This window comes from Centrocercus urophasianus, unplaced genomic scaffold (genome assembly GCF_019232065.1).
Source record: "Centrocercus urophasianus isolate 14NV4802_14NV808 unplaced genomic scaffold, USGS_Curo_1.0 seq_25, whole genome shotgun sequence".
Lineage (NCBI taxonomy): Eukaryota > Metazoa > Chordata > Aves > Galliformes > Phasianidae > Centrocercus > Centrocercus urophasianus.
The window spans coordinates 3613820-3641485 of NW_024884811.1; the positions used below are offsets into that span (position 1 = coordinate 3613820).

The 27666-nt window shown below is 42.6% G+C and overlaps 1 protein-coding gene across 1 annotated transcript; it reads left to right on the plus strand.

Moving 5' to 3' along the window:
• The first annotated feature begins 362 nt into the window (after positions 1–362).
• On the plus strand, positions 363–27666 carry S100Z (S100 calcium binding protein Z). The gene is made up of 6 exons (XM_042825755.1): positions 363–583; positions 4899–4989; positions 9722–9826; positions 22274–22352; positions 26059–26215; positions 27335–27666. The coding sequence occupies exons 4-6, from the start codon at positions 22348–22350 to the stop codon at positions 27488–27490; spliced, it is 318 nt and encodes a 105-aa protein (XP_042681689.1). The 5' UTR covers positions 363–583; positions 4899–4989; positions 9722–9826; positions 22274–22347; the 3' UTR covers positions 27491–27666.

Consider the following 27666-nt stretch of genomic DNA (forward strand, 5'->3'; position numbering starts at 1 on the left):
TGTCTGTGCAACTTTTGCTTTACCTAGTAAACTGTCACAGCTCACAAGTTTGCAAGCTTTTACTTTCCTGATTGTTTTCCCCATCCACTGGGGGAGAGTGAGTGAACGGCTTTGTGGTGCTGAGATGCCTTCAAGGTTAATCTACAGTAGTCCTTTTGCTGCCCAACATGGGACACAAAGGGTTAGAGATGTTGACAAATACAATTAGACTGTGGATTGTGCTACACCAAATTTAAAGATATTAAAGCTGTTGTACTGCTAATCGGTAGACTCCTATGGTTGTTACTGGCCTGGCTTGCCTTACTATATGTTAGAGTCCAGGGCTTATTAGTGGATACTTTTTTTTTGTTGCTGTTTGCTCTACTCCCTATCACCTTGCTTTGCTATGCCTGGAGGTGTTTTGATAACAGCCATGTCCCTGGGCTGGCAGATAGCCGTGGTGTCAGTGCTGTCTCTGTGCTGATGACACAGTATTGATGATACAGCTTGAGACTCCAGACCAAACTGAAGTCATCACTGAACAACTGACCTGTGGATGAGCCCACATGGGAGCACATACACCTTGAGGCATCTGTGGCCACAGGTAAGTCTACTCTGGAGCAAGTATTCATCAGAGCGTTTGTGGCCATGGTAAAGTCTGTGTCACAGCATGTACACCTTGCAGCATCCAAGTCTATGGATTAAGCCATGCGAGTATACCTTGAAATTTCTGCGGTCATGGATAAGACTGTGACACATCAGTGTCTGAAAGGACCTCTGGAGGATCTATTATGGATGAAAAAAGCTGTACCAGAGCAGCCTTTTTTTTTTTTTTTTTTTTTTTTTTTTTTTGTGCTTATACCTCAAAACAACTCTGAATGTGGATAAGTCCATGCCACAGAAAGTATACTTCTGAGAAAGCTGTGGCCTGTTAATAATTGTTGTGTACACTAGAACAGGTAGACCTCAAAGCATCTGTGACTGTCTACGCAGTAGACAGGATAGGTACACAACATGGGCAGTAGACTGTGATTCAAGGATGAGGCCATGCTGAAGCAGGTACACCTCTCAGGGATGTTGAGGATGGTATTCTGGTTTCTGCTAGGACAGTGTTGATTTTCTTCATAATGCCTGGTATGATGCTCTGTCTTGACTTTAAAAGAAAAAATGCTGATAACACACTGATGTTTCAGTTATTGCTGAAGAATGCTGCACAGAGCCCAGGACATTTCATTTTTCAGTTCTTCATGCTGTCCTGCTAGCAAGGGGCTGGGGAGCACAAGGAGCTGGGAGGGGGCAGAACCAAGGCAGCTGGCCTACCTTGGCCAAAGGGATATTCTGTACCATATGAAAGCATGTGAAAACAATATAAAACTGAGAGGCAGGGGAGCAGACTGCTGGGGACTGGCTGGGCATTGATCGATGGGTGGTGATCAATTACACTGAGCATTGTTTGTTTTGTAAATATATACTGTTATCTTTATTGTTATATGTCATTGCTCTACTATTTCTCTCTTCATTTTCTGCTTCAAAATTCTACCTTTTTTTTTCCCCCAATTTTTCTCCCCATTGCACTGGTAAGAGGGGGAGTAAGTGATGTGCTGTGTGGTGCTGAGCTGCCTGCTGGGTTAAACCACAGCAGATGGACCAGCCCAGACTGCAACAGGGAGGGAGTTCGTTGCAATGCTAAATTCTTCAGCCTGGTCCAAAGGGATGTGGGGTGGAGATTATAGTGACTACACCTTTAAACTGTTGTAACCCATGATTTGAGTTATTAAAGGAAATCCTGTAGTCCACTCAAACCAACAGAAGCCTCATAGAAGGTAATACGAGACCTGACCTGAGCTGGCTTTGGCATCCACGTATCATACTGCCTCTCCTGTCCTGAACAATCACCATAAGAGACAGAAGTGAAATCATGGGCTAAAAGAACACAGTAGACATTTTATGGACTTTTAATGGATGATTCACAGGTGTGGATCATAGGCTGGGGGAACCATACATGTGTATTAATTGAAGGGTGATGATTAACAAAGATGTGTAGAAAAGTGTAGAACCTGAACACGATGTTACTGATATGGGAAAAGGAGTGGATATCAGTGTGGGTTTGGGAGAAGGAGTGGATAACAGTGTGGGTTTGGCTGAGTAGAGTAAATTCTCTCTGTAGAGGCTCACATGATGCTGTTCAGGATTTTTGGTGATAATGACTTGATGTTTCAGTTGTTGCAGAACAGTGCTTATACCGAGACAAGGACTGTTCAGCATCTCATGATGCCCTGTCAGTGAGGGGATTGAGGGGTGCACAAAGAGTTGGGAAGGGTCAGCAAGGGCAGCTGAGCCAGACTGACCAATGGGAAGTTCTGTACCGTACAACATCATACCCAGAAATAAAAGCTGATAAAGAAGGAGGAGGAATGAGGGGGATGCTTGGAATGACAGTGTTTGTCTTCCCAATAAACTTTTACATATGATGAGCTGTGCTTTCCTGGAAGCAGCTGAACAGCTGTCTGCCAAAGGGAGATAATGAAGTTCCTCGCTTTGCTTTATTTGTGACTGTGGCTTTTGCTTTACCTAGCAAATAGTCTTAATGCACAAATTCTCACACTCTTACCTCCCTGATTGTCTCCTTCATCCCACTTGGGGAGAGTGAGCAAGTGGCTGTGTGGTGCCTTCAAGGTTAAACCACAATGTTGTAAAGGTGATGAATTGTATGAGCATCCACATAGTGCCACAACAATACCACTCATAAGCCACGGGTGAGAGTTATATTATTGATGAATAATGTGTTTAATATATCCGTTAAATCCAGGGGGACACTTGCATGCCTGAAGTTAGGGAAAACACAGAAACTACAATTTATGGATATATGTGCTGTACAGTCTTGTGTAACATTCTATACTGCATCAGAAATATCTAAAACAGTTCTTTAGCTATTTAACTAACTTTTCTGTAACATTCCAGAAGTTAAAAGTGTGTCTTTTCAGTGCATTCTGAAACATCAATTGTCTTGTTTCACACTAGGCTGCTGAAAATTTTTCCTTGGTGGACAGTGCTTTGAAAATCGCTAACCCCATTTAGTGCTTTCCATTGCTTATTCCTGACAATATGTACAGTTTAATTCTTGCCATTATATTGTGTATGGTGTACTTAGAAGTGCACCAAATATTGCATGTACCCTCACTTTTTGTTCTTTTCCTGTCATTGATAGGATCAGAGCTGGGGAAAATGAAGTAGTCACATCAGAGCACTGCAGCTCATAAGAAAGAGTGTTGATATGCTTTAGTACTTGTTCCCTGTGGCCTGCTTCAATCATTGATTTTCAAAGCAGGAAGCAACGAAGAATCTCACCTTTTACCTGAAGCAACAGCAGAGGTCTGTGAGTTAGATGTTATTGTGGTGTGACTGAAAACTTTCTGAGGAAAAGTTTTAATTAGCAGAATGATTTATTTTTAAAAGAGATTTCACTGTATGTGATACAGTTTGGAGAACGACATCCTGGTCACCAAACTGGGAGAAAAATGGATTTGATGGATGGACCACTCACTAGATAAGGAATTGGCTGGATGGTCGTACTCAGAGAGTTGTGATCAACAGCTCAGTGTTGAAGTGGAGACAAGTGACAAGTGGCTTTCCTCAGGGATCGGTGTTGAGACCAATGCTACAGCCTTGGAGGTAGCACAGACAGTGAGATCAAGTGCACTCTCAGCAACTCAGTAGATGACACCAAGATGAGTGGTGAAGCTGATGCGCCTAGAGGGAAGGGATGACATCCAGAGGGACCTGGACAGCCTTGAGAGGTGGGCCCATGGCAACCTCATGAAGTTCAGCAAGGCCGAGTGCAAGGTCCTGCACCTGGATTGGGACAGTCCCGAACACAGACACAGGTTGGGCAGAGAATGGCTTGAGAGCAACCGTGCTGAGAAAGATTTAGGAGTGTCAGTTGAGGAAAGATTCAACATGAGCCAGCAGTGTGCACTTGCAGCCCAGAAGGCCTATCTTGGGTATATTTATCCTGGGTTCTCATCAAGAGAAGCATGACCAGCAGGTCAAGGGGATGGGGGCCCCTCTATACTCTGCACTCATGAGACCTTACCTGGAGTACTGCATCCAGTTCTGGGCCCCCATCACAAGAAGGACATGGAGATGTTGGAGTGGATCCTGAAGAGGGCCACAAAGATGATGAGAGGGCTGGAGCATCCCTCCTACAAGGACAGGCTGATAGAGCTGGGGTTCTTCAGCCTGTAGAAGAAAAGGCTCCGAGGAGACCTTATAGAGACCTTCAGGAAGAGGCCCTACAAGAAAGCTGGGGAGGGACTTTTATAAGGGCATGTAGTGACAGGATGGGGGAAATTGATTTGAACTGGAAGAGGGTAGATTTAGATTAGATATCAAGAAGAAATTCTTGCTGTGAGAATGGTGAGACACTGGAATAGGTTACCTAGTGAGGTTGGGGATGCCCCCTCCATGGAAGCATTCAGGCCAGGCTGGATGGGGCTTTGAGCAACCTGATCTAGAGGGAGGTGTCCCTGCCTGTAGCAGGGGGTTGGAAATAGGTGATCTTGAATGTCTCTTCCAACCCAAACCATTCTATGATTCTGTGATTGTATGATTCTATGATTCTGTGATTCTATGAACACTGTTCAAGGCTCATGATCAACTTTGCTCTCACTGAGCAGATATCTTCAGTCATGTTTCTTTTTTAATATAGATTACTAATCTCCATTTTTTATTTGCATTCACTGTTTTACTGATATAATGGGTTTTTTGTTTTGGGAGGCTGAGATTCATTCTATTTTGTAATGCATGTTGGGGTCATCTCCCTCAGCATCAAACTATTGCAGGGTTAGGAGAAGAAGAAAAGAACAGCTACTGAGAACTTAATCAAGCGTCCAATAGTTTTTAAGATCTTTAACTTCTAGGTAAACAATCCTGTGTGTTTCTTCGTGTGCCTTGACCCAAGTATGATGAAGAGCAAGTTAATTTGCAGATACAGAAGAGGAACGAACCTATGTAAGAATTATTTTTTTTTCTTATTTTATTTCTTCTTAAAGCAATGACAAATTGTGGTAAGATTTTATTAAAACAGTGGTGTTGTTTTTAATACAGATTTTCCCATCTATATCTGCAATGCAAGTCCCTATCCTGAATTTATGAAGAGTTAATTTTGCTCCCATTAAGTGGGCAGGTAGACCAGGCTATCTGTGGCACACAGGATAATAAAAGAGGTTGCAAGTTTGAATAAAACATGCCTATAGTTAGAGTGCTGTATGCGACTTGATATCCTGGAGGAGCATCTTATATTGTCTTGCCAGAATCCTGTTTCTCTTCCCCTCCTTTCTCAGGCATTGGTGTTATGCAGCTGAGTAGGAAAGGTTAGAGGGCTGATTCAGTAGAAAACTAACACTACTGAAATGTAGTACTTAGCTGAATTAAGCACATTTGAATTGACAGTTGAGTTCCTATGCAGCCAGACAGAGATGGGGCAAGCACAGTTAGCCCAGGAAGGTGAAACTGGCTGCTAACTGTACACTAAAGCAGGACCAGTTGGTATGAAGGTGGTCACCTTCAGGTAATAGCAAATGAATTCTGAGCAGTTACAGTACTAACCTTGCAATTCGAACACCAAAAGGTGGAACAAATCCCTCCTTACCTATGGCTGAGAGAAGGCTTGGATGCTATAAAAACAGTCCTTTTCAAGTGTCAAGGAACTCAAAATCAGTGTAATTTATGTGCACACTGTCATGGTTACACAAACGTCTCAAGCACATGTTGCTGCTAATAGACTGTAATGCCGTGTTTGCCCTGCCCTGGCTGCCAGATCACACCATTCCCTCATGCTGTCACAGGCATGCATGACCTTGTGGTGGAATGAATCAATGAAGAGTAATCAGTTGAAGTTAAACCTGGAGTTGAGAGTGAGGCAAAGGTTTGATTTATATATTAACAGCATTTGTGTAGTTGCTGAGGGATTGGCTTAGCACGAGGGAGAGAAGCAGCCTGTCTTTCACTGTCAGCACTGTCAGCACCAGTTCACGCTGTGGATGTGCAAAGCAAGTTGAAGCACAGGAACTGCAAAGCCTCTGTCTAATGCCTAAGCAGAAAGCAGTGAAGCCCCATGTGAGAAGATAGGAATGGCTTTGGTGGCACAGACCCAGGGCCCACCACCTGCTCACCATGCCCTGAGACAGTTAACTGTGCCAGCAGGCAGCAGAACTGCTGAGCAGGGCACAAGGACAACGTAACATATTCACATAAGATAGGGCAGGTGAAGTTCATCACATTTCACCACCATAAGAGTGGTGTGCTATGGACCTCAGAATAAAAAATGAGACAAGTACACTCACAAAATCCAGCTGCTGAAGTCCGATATGGCTGGTCTGTTAGAAACATCAGTGAGTTGTTTTGCAGTGAAAATCAAACTCATCCTACTTGCTTTGAATCAGTGCCTTGATGGCACTTGCTTCTTAAAGAAGAAAAGCATGTGAATGAGTCTCTGGCCACCTTGTCCATGCCTGTTGGAATTTTGTAGGCCAGTATCACATTCCTCCTCTGAGCTACTTCCCAGGCTGAGGCTTTCTGGCCAATTCAGTCACCCCAATTCAGACACAATTCAACATGTGATAATTCTGTTTATTTCCTCTGCTCTGTCCCTCAGCTACATACAATATCCACTCCACAGATGACAGAGTGATGAGTGCTGGTTTTTTACTCCCAGTTATTTTCCCAGTACCTTGCAACATTTAGTTCTCCTATTAGAATTATGTTTTTTAATCTGCACTGGGTTGATATTTTCATAGAACTGCTTGTAATTCAGTACTGCACTCCAGAGTGACTACAGTAGTTTTATCTCATAATAATTGCATAAAGCAAGATGTTTTTTTCTTTGTGAAGCTCACTTTACAGTTATTTAACTTAGTTCATCTGTCAGTTCATTGCTCAGTGTTGCAAAGCTCTTGTTGCAGTCTGCCAAAGTCCCTACTGTCTTGACTAACACTGTGTCTTCAGCAAACTTTTATTCCTCACTGCTTAAACCTTTTCAAACCAGCTATGAATGTGCAGAACAGGTCCAGCACTATGCTGGTAAGCTCCCTTTGTTGTGAAGACCAAACATTTTCCTGCTGCCCTTTGTTCCTCTCTGGACATTCAGGTAGACTGTATCTGCTCTTGACTTCATGTGTGTTCTTCCTCTTCCAATAACTCCAAAAAGTTATTAAGCCCAGACTTCTCTTTACAAAGGCTATAGTGGCCTTTCCTCAAAGGATGCAAACATTCCTCAGTTATGGCTCTGGCTATAAGCATATATAGATGTAAGTATATATATTTGACTTATGGGATCACACTCTCTTGGACCCTAAAGAAGTTGCTTTTAATTATAGGTTAAGACATTGGTTTCTAGAGCTCAAGTGCAATTTCTGTAAGAGGTAATGTCCAACTGTTACAAATTCAGTTATTTTATTCCTGAGTTTTCACAGTAATCCCTTTTGAACACCATCAACAATTTAAACATTCATTTTAAATTGACTGCAGACATGTAACACGTCTCTAAACATGTAGCTCTCCTGGGAATCAAGCACTGTCGTTTTTCTCAGTATCAATAACCTTCTGTAGACTTAGAGACAAACATTTTCCAAGCATTGTTTGCTGGCAGGACCGGTATAACAGGATGACTATGTAGTCAGTTCACTGTTATCTAGGCCAAAGGAGGTGGAGATACATTGGATATTGGAAAAAACACTAGTGATTGTGAAGGGTGCATTGAGTGCCCTGCAGAAACTCTGTGACTTGGGTCCATGAGGCCTATCCGTTCCAGTGCCAGTCAGCATGACACGAACTTCACAGTCATTTAAGTGTGGCTACAAACAGCTTCCCTGTTAGCCTGTTAGTCCCCCTGTGGTGACTGGGGGAAGAAGGAAAGATGTACTTGGTCCTGTACGTACATGGAGGTAAATAGGATTGTAGTAGTGCTAGAGCCTGCAAACCACTTGCAACTGTTGATGTGATTCAAATACTAGAAAAGAACCAGCTCGAGTCTGCCAAGATCTACCTGGGATTATCTATCTGGACTAGTGCAAAGCATTTGACACTGTCCCACACAAAAAACTGAAGAGACATGGACGTGATGGATGGAGCATTCAATGGATAAGGAATCGCTTGGGTGGTCATGCTCAAACTGGTGGAGATCAGTAACGAATGGTGTCCCTCGGGAGTCGTGTTGTGGCTCAGCACCACACTGTTGTTTATTCACTCATTCTCAGTGAGTTGGAGGAGAGAATTAGAAAAAGAAGTTAACATTTGGATTGACATAAAGAAAGTTTAATAGGATAGAAAAGGGAATCATAATAATTATAATGAAGATAAAATAATAAGCAAAACATGTGATGCAATCAGTGCTGTTACTCAACACCAACTGACTGATGCCTAAGCAGCAGCTCCCTACCACCAATCAACTCCCCCCAGGTTTACTACTGGGCATGGCATCAAATGGTATAGAATTTCCTGTTGGCCACCCTTCCCTTTGGTCACTCATCTTGGCTGTGTCCCCTTCCAGCTCTGTGCAACTGCAGCCTCCTCATTGACAGGGAAACACGAGAAACTGAAATATCCTTGGCTTTGTGTAAGCACTGCTCAGCAACAACTAAAACAACAGTGTGTAACCAATATTATTCTAAATTCAAGATACAGCACCATACCAGCTACTAGGAAGAAAATTAATTCCATCCCAACTGCTAACAGGACAGTCAGTATTGGGACTGATATTATCTAATGTCTTTGTTGGGATTGTGGACAGTAGGATTGAGTGCACTCTCTGCAAGTTTTCTGATGACACTAAGCTGAGTGGTGTGATTGACATACTAGAGGGAAAGGATGCCATCCAGAAGGATCATGGAAGACTTGAAAGGAGGGCCTACACAAAACTTATGAAATTCAGCAGTGATAAGAGGCAATCCCAACCACAAATACAGACTGGGTGATGAGTCAATTGAGGACAGTCTGTGGAGAAGGATTTAGATCTGTTGGCAGATGAAAAACTGGACATGAGCCAGCAGTGTGCACTTGCAGCCCAGAAGGCCAAAGTATTCTGGGCGCATCAAAGGAGAAGTGGCCAGGAGGGAGAGGGAAATGGTTGTCCCCCTCTGTTCTGCCCCTGTGAAGCCCTATATGGAATACTATGTCCAGGCCTGGGACCCCAGGGCTAGAAAAGTATGGAGCTGTTAGAACGGGTCCAGAGGAAAGCTAAGAAAATGATCAAAGGGCTGGAGTACCTCTCCTATGAAGAAAGGCTGAGGGAGCTGGGCTTGTTCAGCCTGGAGAAGAGAAGGCTATACGAGAAAGCTATAAGAGAAAGAGATACCCTATCCTTGGAATTGTCCAAGGCCAGGTTGAACCTTGGCCTTTGGGCAACCTGATCCAGTGGGAAGTGTCCCTGCTCATTTCAGAGGATCTGCAACTGGATGATATTCAAGTTTCCTTCTAACCCAAATGGTTCTGTGGACCTGTGATGCTATGATCTGTGCTGTTACTGAGTAATAAGTTCTATCAGGGCCAAGTTCTAATTTGTGTGCTTCAGTAGAGAGGCTGCACACCTGAATGCAAATAAAATTACAATTTTCCTGTATTTCTGGGCTAGATGTGTCCAGTGCCATCTCTCTGTGCAAGCTGCTTTCTTGTCACATACACTGCCAGCTGTTGAATGTAATGTGAAGCTGCTTAACACTCACCTGGGTACTGTGTTTTGCCACAGCAGACTCCAGTAGATGATCCATGTGAGAAAACTGGTGCAATCCCTGATGAGCCATGATAGCAAGAACCCTAAGGGAACTGTAACTCACAGGCAGCACCTTTGCAGGTAAAATTTGTTCCATCTGGTCTCCATGGGATTGTTACTCTGATTGTGAAGGACAGGTTTATAGCAAAAGTTATGTAAATGTTTGGAGTGCTTTACCAGCAGTTTGCTGGTACTGTGCTCTTCACGTGGGCTAAACCTCATTCCTTTATTTTGAATGTATTAATAATATGCAGTGATGAGCATTAGTGAGCACCTGTATAATGAAGCAAGAGAACTTAGTGTGGGAGGAGAACAAAAGTCTGTATGCAACCAACCTGCATTAAGGAGTTAAGAGAAATGATCTAGTAGGGTAACAACTCTCAGCTCTGGCAGCCGGTTACCTCCAGCCCCGGGACAGATGCATGAAACCAGACAGCTGTATGGGAGCTGCTGTCCATGTCTGATGGCATTTGATCAAATATTGCATCCATCAAGCAACAAGTCTTCTGTCTGAGAACAAGCATGAGCTGGCACATGTGAGGGATGACTGCCTATTGCAGTTAGCTGCTGCCTCTGTTTCAGTGACTGCAGTTCTGCTTTTTGCCTCACCTGGAAGAAGCAAAGTGCTAGGAATTGTGTGGTCTGCATGTCTGAGATGAATCTTTAGTGCAGTTCACTTGATAACCCCTCAAGTTAGGGTGCCTGTCAGCTCTCTGACCACATAGAAGAAGAAAGCAGTGTATGGAAGTATTGCTGCAGTGACATATAGCAACAGCATTCAGATTTTCTCTACGGTGGGTCTGAATCTAGGGCAGTAAGTACTTCTAGTGCTGTGTTTTAGCAATAATATCTGTTTTGCTCCTGGCTGAATGTCTGTGAGGGTGACTGCCCTATCACTTAATGCACTGTGGGATGCAGTAGAGAAAATTTGTAATAGGCCTGGGTCTGCATTTTGGAGCACCTAGAAAACTAACATAGGAAAACAAAGGACATGCTCTCCTCTTTAGAGAGGCTGGCCTACCTAAAAATAAAAATGAAAAAACAAACAGAAAAAACACATTAGCTTATATAACTAAAATAAAAATAAATAAAAGATACAATGTAAAAGGAGTTTCCACAGGAGTCTCCTGTCACACATTTACAAAAGGCAGAAAGAAGGGGAATAGGAAGAAAACAAAAGAAGCAATAGATGACTCAGAAGAGTGTGGGCTGGGAAGAGAACACCATGCTCTAATGCTCACTGGCATGTGGCTGGCAGTGGCTCAGGACCAGCGTGTATCTAAAGCTTGACATGCCTGACCTCCTGACATTTTGTCTTGAATTCCCAGTCAATCAAATCCATCTTTTTTTTCTGAGTGGTTGAACTGAGTGATGTGCTTCAGTCTAAAATATTAAGGACAAGACATAAATTTGTAGCATGTTGGATGCAAGTGATTCTGTATTGCATTCATATGTGGGCTTTTTTTGGGTTAAATCATTGTCTCTCATGTAATTTCAGGGTACAATGTGTGCCAACTGGAAAGACCAGAGGTGGCTGTGTTTATAGAATCATCATAGAATGGCTTGGGTTGGAAGGGACCTCACAGTTCATCAAGCCCCAGCCTCCCCTGCTGCAGGCAGGGCCATCAACTTCCATATCTAAAACTAGACCAGGCTCCCCAGGGCCCATCCAACCTGGCCTTGAACACCTCCAGGGATGGGACTGCATTTTGGTGATGCAATTATGAGCTCGTGCAGAGGATTCCGTTGTTATGAAGAGGGATCTGATGGTAAAATGCAACCATACAATGAAATTATGGAGGTGCTTTGTCATAATTTATGAATACTGTGTTGTGTATACTGGGCTAGTTACCTGGAGGCTCCCAGCATGTGTTTAAATTGGCAGCCATGGAACACACAAGGAAAGACAAAAGTACCTGAGAGCACAACACTCCACAGTAAATGCCTGAACTGCTGCTGGACTATGGGTGAGTAACTGAGTCTGAGAATCCTCTTCTAGCTGCTACAGTCCTCCTGCATGGGTTTAAGTTAGCAGGATTGGCCATGGAGAGCACGATGTCATGCTCTGAGGTACTGCTGGCAGGCTGCTTGTAAGGGGACTTTTTGGACCAGCGTCTCTGAAGTGTTCTTTAAGTTCTATACCAAGAGAGTGGTGAGGTGCTGGAGCAGGCTGCCCAGAGAGGCCGTGGATGCCCCATCCCTGAAGGTGTTCAAGGCCACGTTGGATGGGGCTCTGGCAGCCTGATCTAGTATTAACTAAGGAAGTTGGTGGCCCTGCCTGCAGTAATGGGGTTGGAGCTTGATGACCCTTGGGATTCCTTCCAACCTGGGCTATTCTATGATTCTATGATTCAGTGATTCTATGAAGAGTGCAGTTGACTTTGCTCTGATTTGCTACTGAAGAATGTAGAGTTGTCTTCAGCACAGACAAAACTCAGCTTAGGGTGATCTCTACCGGGTTATATCATGTAGCAGTAGCCAAGCAGGTACTTATAGAAGGAGGGATGGTAAGAGAGGGAGAAGAGGAGGTCATCCTCCCACAGCTACATTCATTTTGGCAATGCCGTACTTTCATTCTGTTTATTCTTGTGGGCTCAGGTGGGCACTTAATGAAAATTTTGGATCTAAGAATGGGACATTGTGGAGCAGAGTCCAAAATGGGGAAATGGCAGTGCCTAGTTCTACTGCTTAAGATGGCTGCCACTGTCTACACCTCAAATCAAGATAGCAAGATTTCAAATAAAAGATGTGTTAGCAGCCCTGATATTTCAAGATCCTTTTCTCTTTCATGCTGAGTTTAAGTTTAAAACAGTATGTGGTATGAATACTAATCATAGAGTTCCTTTTTGACACAAAACACCAAAAAATAGACCTATTGAATGCACTTGGGAAAAATGGTGCCTACAGGGCACTGTGGCCAGAGGACCATTCACCTACTGAAGTCACCATACTGAGCACTGAGCTATATGAACTCAGTGCCTTTGTGTTGAATTGGTCAATCTCAGGCTTGCTCCCAGTTCCTTGGCACTTGAGCAGGGAGACGAGGCGCATCTCTGCTTTGGTATCTAAACATTTGGTAGATAGATGGTACAGAGGGCAGCTGCGTAAGTCTAGTCTGGAAGCTTCCCTCATTCCTCCTAGAGCACCTTCCTTCCACCACTCATAGGAGAAGCCAAAGCTGCAGCATTCAAGTTGGAGGTGCTAGTGCCTCCGTGGCTTTCTGTGCAGGGTTTTCCCATGAACCTTCCCTGTGAACATGCACTCTTGCTTTTGCCTATTAAATTCCTATCAGTAGAAGACTTATAACATGGGTATAACATACTCACCAACGTATCTGCAGAAAAAGAGCAAAAAGCATGATGTGGGATCATGGCTTCTCAGACAGCAGTCAGAGATACACTTTATCAGCCAATCTGTATGCCCAAGATCATCCTGGTGATATTTAAGAGCTGTTGTTCATCAGATGCATCTCAAGGGAAAAGAATTTTAAATATAGAATCATGTTTGCCCAAAAACAGAAAGAAAAAAAAAAGAACAAAAAGAAAAAAAAAAATAAAAAAAGGAACAATAACATGATGAAATGCTCCCTCTTCTGTGTCTAGATGATATTGCATGTTTTCTTTAATATGAACAAATACGAAAGACAACCCAGCTTTCCCTGTGATGTGCAGATAATTTTGCAATTCATCACTTCAAAACACACAAATCAGATGCTAGAGAAGGACTTAACATCTGATATTAAATATCCCCACTAAGTTTGGGATTGGGGAAGCAGACTGCTAAGGGATACAGGGCTCCTGAAGGTTACTTTCTGAAGTAGGGTACTCTCATAAGGTCTTTCAGTCTCCCTATTCTTTGATCTAGGTTAAGCCTAATTCTTCCAAGTGTAATCTTATCTGAACAAAAAAACCTGTTGTTTACCTTCATAATCCTCAGCTTTCTGAACTAGTATGATATACAGAAGTTTATTACCTGTAATAGATGATTATTTTTCTTTATTTTCACAGTTTCTGAGCCCATGTGAAGACTACTAGCATGGAAAGACATTTGCTTTGTCTTCAAATGTCTGGCTGAAAACTTAACACGGGTTTACAATGGCCACTATAGCTACGAATAACTGTAATCTCTAAATTGGAAAGACTGGACTGTTTAATGGATAAGGAATTGGTTACATGGTCACAGCTAGAGAGTTCTGATCAACAGCTCTACATATAAGTGAAGAATGGTAATGAGTGGTGTCTCCCAGTGGTCTATCTTGAGATTCGTATTCTTTAAGATCATTATCAGTAACCCAGACAGTGAGATTGAGTGCACCCTCAGCAAGTTTGCTGACATCAAGCTGCACGATGCAGTTGATACAGTAGAAGGGATGCCCTCTAGAAGGACCTCAACAAGTTTGAAAAGTGGGTTCACATGAACCTAGTGAGGTTCAACAAAGTCAAGTGCAAGGTGTTGCACCTGGATCACTGTAATCCCAGATGTGAGTACAGACTGGGAGAAGATCTTGTGGAGAGCAGCCTTGTAGAGAAGGACCTGGGGGTTCTGATGAATGAAAAGCAGGACATGAGCGATCAAGGAGGGGGGGAATACTGTTCTCCTTTGCTCAGGCCCTGTCTGGAAAATAGCATCCTGACCTGGGGCCCCCAGCAGAAGAAGGGCATGGAGCTGTTGGAGCAGGTCCAGAGGAGGGCCACTAAGATGACTGGAGGGCTGGAGCACCTCTCCTACAATGGCAGTCTGAGGTAGTTGGGCTTGTTCAGTCTGGAGAAGGTTCCAGGGAGAACTACTGTGACCTTTCATTGCTAAAAGGGAGCTTATAAACAGGAGAGTGACCGATTTCTTACATGTACAGATAGTGATAAGGTAATGGTCTTAAACTAATAGAAGGAAATTCAGATTAGATGCTAGGAGGAAATTTTTCACTCAGAGGGTAGTGAGGCCAGAGACAGGTTCCCCAGGGTCACTGTGCATGCCCCATCGCTGGAAGCATTCAAAGCCAGGTTGGATGGTGCATTGCTGTGGATAGATCGGCACAAAGGTCACAGGCACCGAGTTAAAGAAGTGTGTTTATCTTTACTTAATTTTGAAGCAATAAGAAAATAAGTGAAATGATACAGCAAGAACAAGACAGAACCAGACAATGCACCTAACCATTACTACATGAGGATAGTGACAGTGATTAAGAAAAATATATCATCAATTGCCCTAATACTTTAACATCATCCAGAGTTGCTGTCACTGGGGAGCCCCTGTTACAGTGAGGATTTGGAGAGCCTTTCCCAGCAACTGGGAGATCCTATGCAGTACATCCTCTTATATGTGAAGTCTCCAACTTCACTAAAAGAGAGGCCAGCTTTTACTTCGTTGAATAAACAAGTTTATGTGACAATTAGGCGGAAACATCTGGTTTCATTCTCCCTTGAGCCTGGCCAGAGTTCAAGGAGAAACCAAGGAAGTTTATGTACTAGTAGGCCTTGACACTATGCTTCTAAATGAGGAAAGATTAATACGTTCTCATATCCTTTTATCTAAGCTACATCTTTTGCTAAAGAGATGTTTTGTCCAAGATATATATTTTGCTAATCGTCATACATTTTTCACTAATGATTCAATACTGATGATATATAATGCTGAGCTGTGAGATTCATCAGGAGGTCATCTTTGGTTCGAGGCCCACTGTTTAGTCCTGAGTACTTCAGAGGCTATGCTGATCTGGTGGGTGGCAATACTGCCAATGGCAGGGATTGGAACTATGTGGTCCTTAAGTTCACTCCCAGCCAAAGCTGTTCTATGATCCTATGATTCTATGGTTCTGTCATACTGTGATTTTGCAGTTCTCTGTTGGTGGTAACTTAGGTTTCTTCACAAGTTGAGAATGGAGTTAAACAAGAAATAAATGTATTTCTTAAGCAAAAAAAAAAAAAAAAAAAAAAAAAAAATATTTTTCACTCTCTGAACAATATCAGAATCTCTTTTGTACATTTATTTTAATTCAAATTTCTCTTGATAGCAAACAAGAATGAGGAATGCCTGGATTCAGTCCTTGATAAGAAAATCTAGATGTTTTGTCATGCTATTATTTAGGAGATTTAAGTGGGGCAGAAACATTTGTAATTTTGGTTATTGGACATCCTTGCTCATTTGCTGTATAATTTTCCTTTGACGGCCATTAGAATAAAACACATCCAATGTCTGTTATACTTCCTGTTTCAGTGACCATTGGAAGATGAAACAGATGCATAGAATCGATGAAGGTATCGCAATTGTAGCGCTATCCACCTGCAGCTGTAATCAGTGCTAATACAATACTGTTTTCTGCCACACTTCTGCACCATACTCAATGCACAGCATGGTGACTCCTCTAAATAGGAGACACAGGTGTTCAATATTGCTTCTTGCTAACTGAAAATGAGGATGTTTGCACATTTTTACCAAAAGGAACATACTTGAACACCTAGCTCAATATAATGGGAGAAGGTTTATTTCCAAATTTTAATAACATATTTTCGTTTGTGATTCGTTCAACTAAGTAGTAGTTCCACAGTCACTTGTGTCTACTTCTTCTCCTCCAATGATTATTTAATGTCACTGGTTTTATACATTAGAAGTGCTTTCTGAAAGTTAGGCTGTTCAGACTGCTTTTGTGCAATTAATATAGTGGACATGAAAGTCTTGAGCAAAATCGTGGGATATGTATGACTCACAACCTGCAGATGAGCCCTGATAAGGCAGCTGAAGCTTTGGGTCAGGAGGCCAACATGCAGCCCGCAGGGTTATGGTGTTGTGTGACTCAATGGAGGAACCCAGCTGCAGGCCTGGGGCTCAGAGAAGGCGCTGGCAGGGCTGGCGGGGCTGGGGGCTCCTGCTGTGCTCTGCCAGATGGGGGATGGACGCCCCACAGCACAGCAGCATGGGCTGGCTGCCACTTGAGTGTATCTGCACAGTGCTGCTTATTCTTGTCCAAATGGAAGTGAAATGCACAGCCCCAGATTCTAGGTACTCTGTAAGATGTGGAGAGACAATGATGCCCCTTGGCTTTTCTGTTGTTTGTGGCTCACACGTGCATGCAACATATCTCTGGGCCATTATTTATGGTGTTCATTAAAAACATGGAACAACCACCTAATTTCCTTGTCTTTTAAAGACAATTAAGGCAATTGTTCCTCACAAACACCTGCCTCTGGCTCTCACTCTACATCAGTTTTTTGTGTTCTTTTTTTTAAAAATCTGCCTGGCTCCTGCTAGGACTTCCATTGCTCCTGTACTGCCAGTCTGGTTTCATTCCTAGTGCCATCCAAAATGTATTCTTCTGGACCAGACCCTTCAGAGCACTTTTAGCTATATCAGCAGTGGGGCCATCCAGGAAGGGCCATGTGTGCTTTCTGCCATCAGAGCTCTGCTTTGCTGTGGTCTAATCCTGGAAATGGCTGTTGGGTCTGCTCTGAATTTTTTAATGAATGTTCTCCCTGCTGCAAAACTACTGAGACAGCCACAGTCCTCCAGGAAAGCAGACACTATCAGATGCTCATCACATGTCCAGTGATTTGCATTTTGACAATGATTTGATGACACAAGCTTTTATATTTCTAAGTTATCGATATATATTTTCCAGGAATTTGTCAAATCAAGCAGTTTTACAGATTAAAAATATTATTTAGTTTGTTTTGAGCTGGTTTCTTTTCATTTTTGTTTCTCCTTATTTTTATATTGGAAAACACCATGAACAACTACTTCTTGCTCATCTTTCTCATGCTACTTTCTACATGGACTTCTGTCATATACTCACTCAGTTATGTCCTTCCACAGACAGAGACACCTTCTGTAATTATCTGTTTCTAACATTAAAACTGCTTTTGATCTTCTTTGCTGCTCTTCTCCTTACCTTTTCCAATCCTGCTGTACTTTTTATAAGATGAGGACACCAGGGCCACCACTGTGCCCTTTTGCACTTATTTATTTTACTTTTTCTGTTTTCTATTTCTCTCCCAATCCTGTTTATTTTCATATTATTACTGGGCCAACATTTTCAGTTGCTCTGTGTGTACAGTTTTATGTCAGCAAAAAACCTTTATCTCTTCATTATTCACCCCTCCTCCCAGATCACTGATAAACGTGTTGAACAGTGCAGATTCCTGCAGAATTCCATTGGCAGTTTCAGTTCACTTGTACAGATCAATAATTCATTCCTGATATGCTATCTTTCAGTCAGTCATTTCCCTCATGCCATGGCATCCTAGCTCCTTTAAGAGTGAGGAATACTCTCTGTGAACAAGGTAGACAATAAGGAGAGAGGTTATCAACTTATGGTTTCCTCCAGGGAACATCAGCAGGTTTGAGCTATGACTTCCCTTTACTTTTCCCCAGTACATTACTTCTATTCATGTTCCCAGCATTCTGGTTTTGAGGCTGAATTCCTCTTGATCTACCCTGAACAACACATTTACTGTCAGCATCCCTCTGGCTATTGCAGGGCACCTCTCACATTGACATTCTCCCTGCCCAGTTCCTGCACTGTAGTCCCAAATAAGGTTTCAGAACACGGCTCCCAGGCAGAGTACATGGTTCATCCACCTTGAGTTCCTCTACAGCTCTGGGATGAGCATCATTCAGTCCTATCAATTCGTTCTGCTTGTTGTGAGGATTTGGCTTCTACAGCTTCTTCCTCTACTTTGGTCTGACACAGATCCTTCAGCATGTCCCTTTCTCCATCCTCTGGAAGCCCCAAGCTTCACCACAGTGAAAACACCTGGAAAATACTTACGTCTTTTTCTATGGCTTCACCTTCCCCAGGTACTTGTTCTGTATCCTGAACACCTGCCTGCCCCCAAAATCCCTCTTAAGACTCCTTTATCCCATTGCATTTCAGAAAGATCCTTTTTTTAATTTTAATTTTTATTTTTTTTAACAGTCTGCTTCTGTAACAGCTCTTGCACATACTACATTACCATGTTCTTTCTTCTTTCAGTCACTGCCCAACCACTGGGATTGGAATTAACTTTGGTTTTCCCACAGCAGGTGATGAGCTTGTGGCGCACTACTAAGGGCCAGATGTTTCCACAATTGCCTGCTGTGGCCTGCCTGCCTCTCATTAGTGGGATATACAGCCTGAGTTCTACAAAGCATGTTGCCTAAACCCCATAGGTTGAACGCTGAATGGTGTTAAGCACAAATTATCTACAGAGTTGGTAGCTTTAGCTAACAAGACACAAGTAGCTGGAGTTTGGTTTTTATTTTCTTTTTCTGTATTTTTCTTCTCATTTAGCTTGCAGTTCATAATGCAGACCCTTATGCAGTGCTGTAATGGTGCAGTAGTGAACCACTTCTAGGTGCCCTGGAGCAGTTTAGGGCCAGTAGTTGCTGGTCACTGCTGGAGTTGAGATCTGGAAGTAGCAGTTCTTCAGCAAGACACTAAGGGGCAGTGCCAGACCAAAATAAGTTTTTCTCATTGGTTCGTACACGAAGAAAACTTTATTTACCTCTTTTTTAAAATATATATATATGTTGACTTCATATCAACAATACCCAGAAATATTGAATCAGTCTGGTCTTAATGCACGACTGATAAGGAAGGAGAGTTTATTTTCCTTTTATCTGAAAACTGGTCTGCTTGATCTCACAGCTTACTGTGAGTATGGAAGTGAGTATGGAAAAGCTGCAGAAGCTCCACTTCTGTGGCCACCCACGCATCATGACATGGCCAAGCATATGTGCAAGTGTGCAGTTACATGGGCTGGGTCCTTAACTGCTTGGAGGAGCTCACTGCCACCGGAAGCTTGTTCCTAAATTTAATAGCTGCAGAATTTTTAGCCTGAGACTAGAGAAGTATGCAAAGGGACTCTTGAGGTCCATTCCAACCCCTGCGATTCCGTGAGCATGTGATTTCTTGAGATTACAAAGCAATGAAAGCACACGCAGGATGTTGTTCAAGGTCTGCAGGTATCCTACATGTTTCCGAGCGCTCAGGGGAGAGGATCAGCTGTGCTGTTGAAATCATCATGAAGCAGAAAATGAATCATTGCACATTGGACCCTTCCAAGGTATCTTCGTTAACTGATACATCTCCATCAGCTTTCACATCAACAGTAACTGGCAAACTCTTCTTGTTCCCATGTGCCCTTGCATGTGTCAGACCTGAAGTGCCATTCAGGTAGGGGCAGTTTAGGAGAACCACACACACTGGAGAATGTGAAGGGGACAGGAATTTTCCTAGTCATCTGCTACAACCTGCTAGGTGACATGGCCACTGTCCTGTGACAAAGCCAGCAGGCACCTGCAACATACCCTGTAAGGAGGGCTACCGATGGTTATGCAGCACAAGCTGTACCTGTCTGCAAAAACCTTGTGGAAGGAACTGGACGTTGAAATGAATTACGGCAAAGGCTGCTGAATGTTGATACAAGTATGAATGAGTCAGACAGAAATAGCATGTCTCAGGAGTGTGAGTTCCTCTTATGCACCAGTGGAATTATCACAAGGGGTATTGCTATCTTGGCTTTGCTCAGATGGTGACATATCATAAGGTGACTTAGCATAGCCAGCTGGAGCAGTGTGCATGTTCTCTGGTTACAGAAAGGAGAGCTGTGCTCTGGCCTTTGAACTGGATGCCCTGCTGCTGTATGAAGCAGAGCTGGCTCTGACTGTGTGGCGTTTTACACTATTTTGATATTCCTAAGTGTAGACCAGTGGTATTAAAGTAATAAATGGCTTGGCTGATAAATGACGTAGTAAATACATATGTTTCAGAGGCCTGAGTGGAAGAAAGTATTGTATGAGCAGAATATGACTTCATAATTTCAGTTTAGGGTTAGATAAGGCTTTCTAGGCAGTTTTCCAGGTAACAATAAATTCCTGTACAATCAAGCATTACTTTCATAGTGTAGTAATGGGTGATTGCTCACAGAGAAAAAGGTGGTTCATTTGTTAGAAGGAAGAGAAGGGAGTAGTGGGTGGTGAAGCAACTCTGCATCTCATATGCAACACTCCAATTCCTGTCCCAAATGAGAAGCGTAAGAGAAATGATCACTATGAGAACAAGCAGAGTTCAGTGGGCTAGACATTTCAAATGAAAAGTCATCAGTGCATTTGGAAAAGATATATACAGTCTTGTTCAGCATGGGCCTCAGAAAATAATGAGATCAGGGTAAACTTGAGCTGGGCAGTCCTTGAAGTGTAACTTCTCAGAAAAGATCTGTACAGAGAAAATCACCAAATTTAGGTCATAAAAGCTATTAGCAGGATCACAGAATCATAGAATCCTTAGGAGTTGACCCTTACAGGTCATCTAGACAAGCACCCCTGCAGTGAACAGGGACATCCACAGCTAGATCAGGTTGCCCAGAGCCTGGTCCACACTGGCCTTGAGTATCTCCAGGGACAGGGTGTCCACTGCAGCTCCAGCTCTTTGGTATTCTGCTATCTGTGTGGTTACAGCAGTTTAAAGTCTTGGAGATGTGAACCAGGCTTGTTGGAGACTTATGCCTGATGTAATGAGACAAATCAGTCAACTAGCCAGATACAGAAACAGAACAGAAATGAAAATGCTAGCAATGCTAAAAATGTAAAAATGCTCAATATAACATGAAATACTGGTTCAAATGCAAGTCTCTTGTAAACTCTTTAATCTATAGAAATAAGCTCTTTATTCTAATCTAGGCTAGTTAATCTAGTGTAAGCTTTTTACTGTCCAGTTTATCTGTCCTTCTGAGTCTTGCAGAGTTGCCTGTTCTTTCCAATCACACCTTTTGCCACTTTGGGGGTACAACATTTATGCAGAACACATGCATCTCAAAAGTGGTGTGAATCTGGGAAAAAATAAATGATCACAGGATGTGGGTGGGAGGCTGACTTGTCTTTCCCAGCAGAATAATTACTTGTGAGAAAATATTCCCCACATGTGTTCTGGCAAATGTTGAAAAACAGATGTCCTGAGTTTGAGATTCTCCCACTGAAATTGAGCAGTATTTTATTGCAGGTTAGTCTCTCACTTTATAGGTTGCTCTGGCTTAAAAGCATCCTCTATTATGTTGCTTCAGAAAGAGACCAAAGGGAAAATCACTGTGATGCAAGAAGCCAAAACCTCTCCTTCTTGTCTGTGGAAGTGAAGGGCTGTTGACTTGTATCAGTCATTCTTAAGGAGCAGAGAACAGCATTAAGATTCTCTGCCTGAGGTCTGAGTGCTTCATCCCCATGGAGGAGGGAAGGTGCAACTCCATAGAGACAATGTGTACTTCTAGCTTACTCTGACTAGAAATGAAGGAATCACTCATAGCTGGTTTGGTCTTTTCTCAAATTTACACAACAAGAAAAAGCCTTCATCTCTCAGCAGCCTCCAGTGAACAATTGGATGGATTACTCATTCTGTAAGGCTCGTGTGTATTAATGCTTAACCAAAGATGACAGAATTCAGTCCTATGTAGAAGTTTTGACATGCCGTCTGGAAAATCTGCTCTTCTGATTCTGACAGCCATTAATTTTGCAGTGTAGTCTTTAATATTGCAGTGTGCACATTAATATCACTTTATTCATTAGGAGAAGGGCACAGCTGGAGCAGTCTGCAAGGGGCCAGCATGTGACATGCAGGATACACAAAAACATGGAACTAGATGAGGTAAGTCAGGCAACAGGCTGCTTTCTGGTTTATTTTTGAGTTAGGCTGAGGGATAATGAGTATTTGAAGATAATTTATAATGTCAGTGAAGTCACTTCTTGGTGGTGGTGACAGTACAAGAACGGCCAGTGGCCATGTTCACAACTTGGGATGTCCATACTGAATATTACATCTTCTCTAGGGAGGTAATGCAGCAGAACTGTAGGTTACCTAAGAATCTCTGAAAATTCTGTCCGTGAAGGTTTTTAAGATTTAGCAAGATAAACCCATAGCTAACTTCATCTGGTAACCATTCTACTTTGAGCAATAGGTGGGATGAGGCATGGGCAGTTTGGACACTAATGAAGAAGGTACCAATGTTTTCTATGTCTCCAATCACTGCAATTCTGCTCTGTCAGCCATGTGTCTGCCCTGGCGCCACTCCTTTGCTCACCCTGGTGCAAACCAGAGAGCAGGGTAGGATCAGTGGGGAAGTGGTGGCTACTAATATATAATTGGTTCTTGCCCTGATACAGAAATGCTCTTCTCTCAGGCCACAATGCCCTTAGTTATCTTCAATGCATATCAGATAGCATATCAAAAAATGATTATCAAGAGTTTTGGATGAAGAGTTCAAAATAGTGGATAGATAATCATGAACTCTGAGTAGCTTCTGGGATCTGCCCTTAGAGGAGCAGGGAGATCCCTGCTGTCACTGGAGCCACCAGCAGGATTTTAATAGCTGGAAAGGGAGTGGGGTGGACAGAACAAATGAAAGGATATGTTAATAAACAAGCTCAGTGCAGCTGCTCCTTCTGAAGATACAATCCTCCAGCTTGGGATAGAGAGTTCCTTACACAATTAGCTTTAGTGAAAGAGACAACACAGATTGTATCACTGTGTAAATTATTGAGTTGATGTTCTGGAGATAACAGAGAAAGCCCTTCTGTCTTCTGTCCTGAGGATAGCAGCTCTGAAAGACTATACGAGCTGCTTGAAAGTTGCACCTCCTGTAGACTCTGCTTAAATAATTAATTGCAATATTCATAAGGCAGAGGATATGTGTAATACATAGAAAAACAGGAGGATTGTATAAATATGTGTTGACTTAGCTGTGTTTCTTTCTGGCTGTGGGTGAAGATGTTGAATAAATAACAACAACAAAAAGGTGTTTTACTGTTTGTTTGAATAATATTTCTGAACAGTGGTTGTTGTCATTAGCGAATCACAGCCCTTCATGTCTGTAGATGCATAAAGAACAGTCTCCCTTGATATATTTTTTTCTTAGCATCTGCAATGGCACAGTGCATGCACAGCTGCAATGCAGCTGATACCACAAGCATCCCTCACCACATACAGAAGGGGAATGGAGGGTACTCTTCCCCAGAACTCACCTGATTTCAGGGGCTGATAGATTCTTTTTGTTGTGGATCAACATCCAGGCTGGCTTCCATTAGGACCCGTCCTCCAACGGACGTGTTTCCTCCTCCTAGCCCAGTGAGAATCACAGTCACAGTGATAGGAAATGAAGCACTGCTGTGTGCGTCCACAGAGACCTCTATCCAAATGAGCCTGCCTACTGCTTCAGAAGCAAAGCTTCACGTGCAGTCACCTCCTATACTGCTGGATTCAGCATTTTGTGTGGCATCCCTTTTCCCAGAGCACATCCTTGCCCATCAGACAAGTCCTTGCCCAAGACCCCTCCCGCTGTGGAGGCTTCTTGCAGCAGCACAGATGAGAGAGGCATATCTGGGGGCAGAGGAGACAGACAGAGGTGTGGGCTGAGATCTGCTGGGCACTTAAAATTATGAGTGGCTGGAAGCTTTCAGAAACAACAGTGTAGCCCATCTCCTTCTCTGTCCTCCAGGCTGGGATAAAAAAGAGAAGTAGCCACAGCTGTTTTTCCTGTAGCTGTTCTTCTGTGCAATTTTCTTTGATGAATATGCATATGCAACAGGTGGAAAACTTTTTGGAGAGAAACCAAACTCAAGCAAGAAGCTGTGTGCTAAACCCAGGGTGCTCTCCTTAGAGTCTCTGGAATTCAGTTCAACTGAGTTGACAGAAATTAACTCAAGTCCACAGATCTGAGCGCACTGCAGTTCTAGCCACATCTTTATCTGAAACTGATACTATGATTCAATGATTCTATGATTCTATGGCAAGAACTTTGTCTGACAAGACCAGCATTTTAAGCTTGTTGAGACATCTGACAGTAAACGTGTCAAAGGGTTTGGTGCAAACTCAACTACAAGCCTACATTTGATCCTGAAGTATCCTTGAGGATGGGCTGCCAGTGCCCAGGCACTCTGGCTCTCTGCTGTAGAACTGTGGAGAGATTAAGAAGGTGTTTTTGAAAATGGAATATGTTATTCCATGCAGACTTACATTTATTGTTTGTATTTACTAGTTTTTACTTTCAGGCCTCTGGATATATATTTTTGTAACAGGTTAAAAGATAAAAAAATATCTTGAGTGTCCACACACAACCCTGTATGCGGCCTGGTGAATATTTAAGTGACCTATCTAGAGCAAGGACTTTTACAGCACACAGTAGGCAACTGCAGAGCGAAACAGAAGACCTGTGTGTGTGACAATTATACGTCTGTCCCTATATGTGTAATCCACCCTCTCAGCCTGATAAACAAAAGCCTGTGTGTGGGTTTTGAACAGAAGGTGGCCACCACCCTCTGAGCTGAGTGTTTATCTTCAAACACTTCACCACACCTCTAAAGCAGGTAAGTCTTGGTCTTTGCATTGTAATATTGCTCATGACTCCAGTCTTTGAGTTTCATTCTGCCTTTTTAAGCTCTCTTCTGGGGCTTAATCAGGACAATGTTTCCCTTTTCCTTTCACTTTGTTTCTATTTTTCACAGTTTTTTGTTATTCTTTTAATGTCAGTTACTCACTAATGAATTACATTACATTTGTCTTTTCTGTTTTAGTGGTGCTTCCCTTTCTTTTTTCTTACTGCATGTTTGATGAAACAAGCCCTATAGCTTATATTTGCTTATTTCAAGTAATTTACAGAGATGAAAGAAAAAAACATCTCAAACCAGTACCAAATAAAGCAAAAACTGATGCCCATACCCTTGCGCATTTTTATAATCAGTGACTTTCCTCCAACCACCATAGAAATGTCAGGGGCATCCTGTATAAATTCATGTCCCCTTCAGCTGCTGTTTTCTGTTGATTCTAATTTTTCGTGGAAACTTCTGAATGAGCAGCATGGTGCCTTCATCATGTTTGAATTTTCAGCTATGGGTGCAAGAGGTTTCTTTTTGTAGCAAGTGTATTTGCAGTAGAACACTCTCTTAAATAAGAGCTTTCCTTTCTCTGTACCTTTTAGAGGTAAATGCAAATGAATTCAGGATGATATTTTATTTTCATAGAATCAGAGAATGGCTTGGGTTGGAAGTGATTTCAATTTCATCTTCATTTGCCATTCATCTTCAGGGGCCTGCTTTGCAGGGGGGCTGGACTCAATTATCTCTGGAAGTCCGTTCCAACCCCTACAGTTGTGATTCTGTGATCTAATTCCAGTCCCCAGTTTTATTGCTGTTTTTTAATAACATAGCCTTTTCACATGCACATGGTAGGATGGATCAGCAGAAGACTCATTTTCTCTGCACTGGTGACAATGCCCATCCTCAGCTAGTTCTCATGCCTTCTCCATGTCATGACTTTGGCTCCTATGCCACGTTGCTGACTCTGGGTTTTTGCCCCACAGCTCTCCTGCTCCTGCCATGTCCACTCCACTGGAGGATGCCATGAACACCTTCATCAGGATTTTTCATCACTACTCTGGCAAAGAAGGTGACAGATACAAGCTGAGCAAAAGAGAGCTCAAGGAACTCCTCACCAGGGAGCTCACTGACTTCCTTTCTGTAAGATGCAGCTCCTGAGTCTCTGAGTTTCTGTTTCTCAGGTGGGATAAGCATCTATCAAAGTGTTCAGGAACGGCATCTCCTTACACTGCACACTTTGTACCACAGCCTCTCAGATGACAGTTGTCTTTGAGAGATGGAGAGAGGGAGATGAGATCAAATATCCCATTTGAAAAGTGGAAAGTTGAAAAGGCAGAATATGTCCTTCAAAGAATCAATTCCAGCAACTAGCTCTCAGCAGACAAGAAAGCAGTTTGCATACCATGGTCATGTAGTGTGGGATCCAAGGTCTCTCATATTCCTAGAGGCTTATAAGTGCATCACAGACAGCTGTTACACACGTTTGTGGGAAACTGCAAACAATACAGCTGCTTGTCTGCCCTGCAGAGAGATTCTAAGAAAACCTCCCAGTGATCAGCCTTTCATATGAATTTCTTTACACATTTGTTATGTTCTTCATAAAGCATTGATGCTTTATGGAATGATAATTTGATTCATAACTGTTTTTTTCTGGAGCCTCTGAACTGTAAGCATTGTTCTGAGACCCATTACCGTCAGCAGGATTTTTTCATACCCTTATACCTCCATTTCCTTGAGTAGGATTTTCTTTTAGTCTTAGCTACTGATTTACTATTATGAGATTGGCTGCCCTTACTTTCACTGAGTAGGATGTGCTCTTTGTTAAGTAGAAACCTTCTGAATGTGATCAGTGGAGGTATAATACAACTACTTATGAACATGTTTTTTAGGAATGATGTAGAGAAATACGCATTGCAGATCAGACTTGTCAAAATAAATCAGTGCTCAGTAGCTCCTCAAATCTGTTTGATCCATTTCTGTACCCATTTAGTACCTGTATTTCTCCTAAGAGCTGCACAGTCTCCAATTTCTGTTACTGTGCATCTCTGGGACTCCAGATCTGTGTTTTTAATGTTACGCTTCATGGTATGTTAGTGTTCAGGTGCATCATTCCCTCACTCTTTTATTTCATAGCACCTGGGCTGTGACGTACCATCTGGTTTGCTGTAATTATGCAGTCAAGATCTACACAGCTAAGTCAGTTTTTTTTGTTTGTTTGTTTCTTTGTTTTTGTTTTTTTTTCTTATTTTTTCTTTTCAGGGCCAAAACGATCCTCATCTTGTTGATAAGATTATGAACGATCTGGATTCCAATAAAGACAATGAAGTGGATTTTAATGAATTTATGACTCTGGTTGCAACTCTGACTGTGGCTTGTAACGATTTCTTTGAAGAACAGCTAGAAGAAGGATTTTAATGATGCTGCATAAAATCGGTCTTCTGGTCACAAATGCAATGAACCGTGACTAGTTAGGTAGTGCTCATTAGCATTTGGTGAACACAAACCATCATCACTCCAATTGCTACAGCTGCAAAACTCTTGTGGACCAGATCAGCAGCTGGTGTAAGCTGGACCAAAGGCAGCTTACACTA

Bases quoted from the DNA above. Each gene is read 5' to 3' on its own strand.
- S100Z (XM_042825755.1), top strand. The intron at 26,216-27,334 runs GTAAGATGCAGC...TTTTCTTTTCAG, and splicing joins AGCTCACTGACTTCCTTTCT to GGCCAAAACGATCCTCATCT.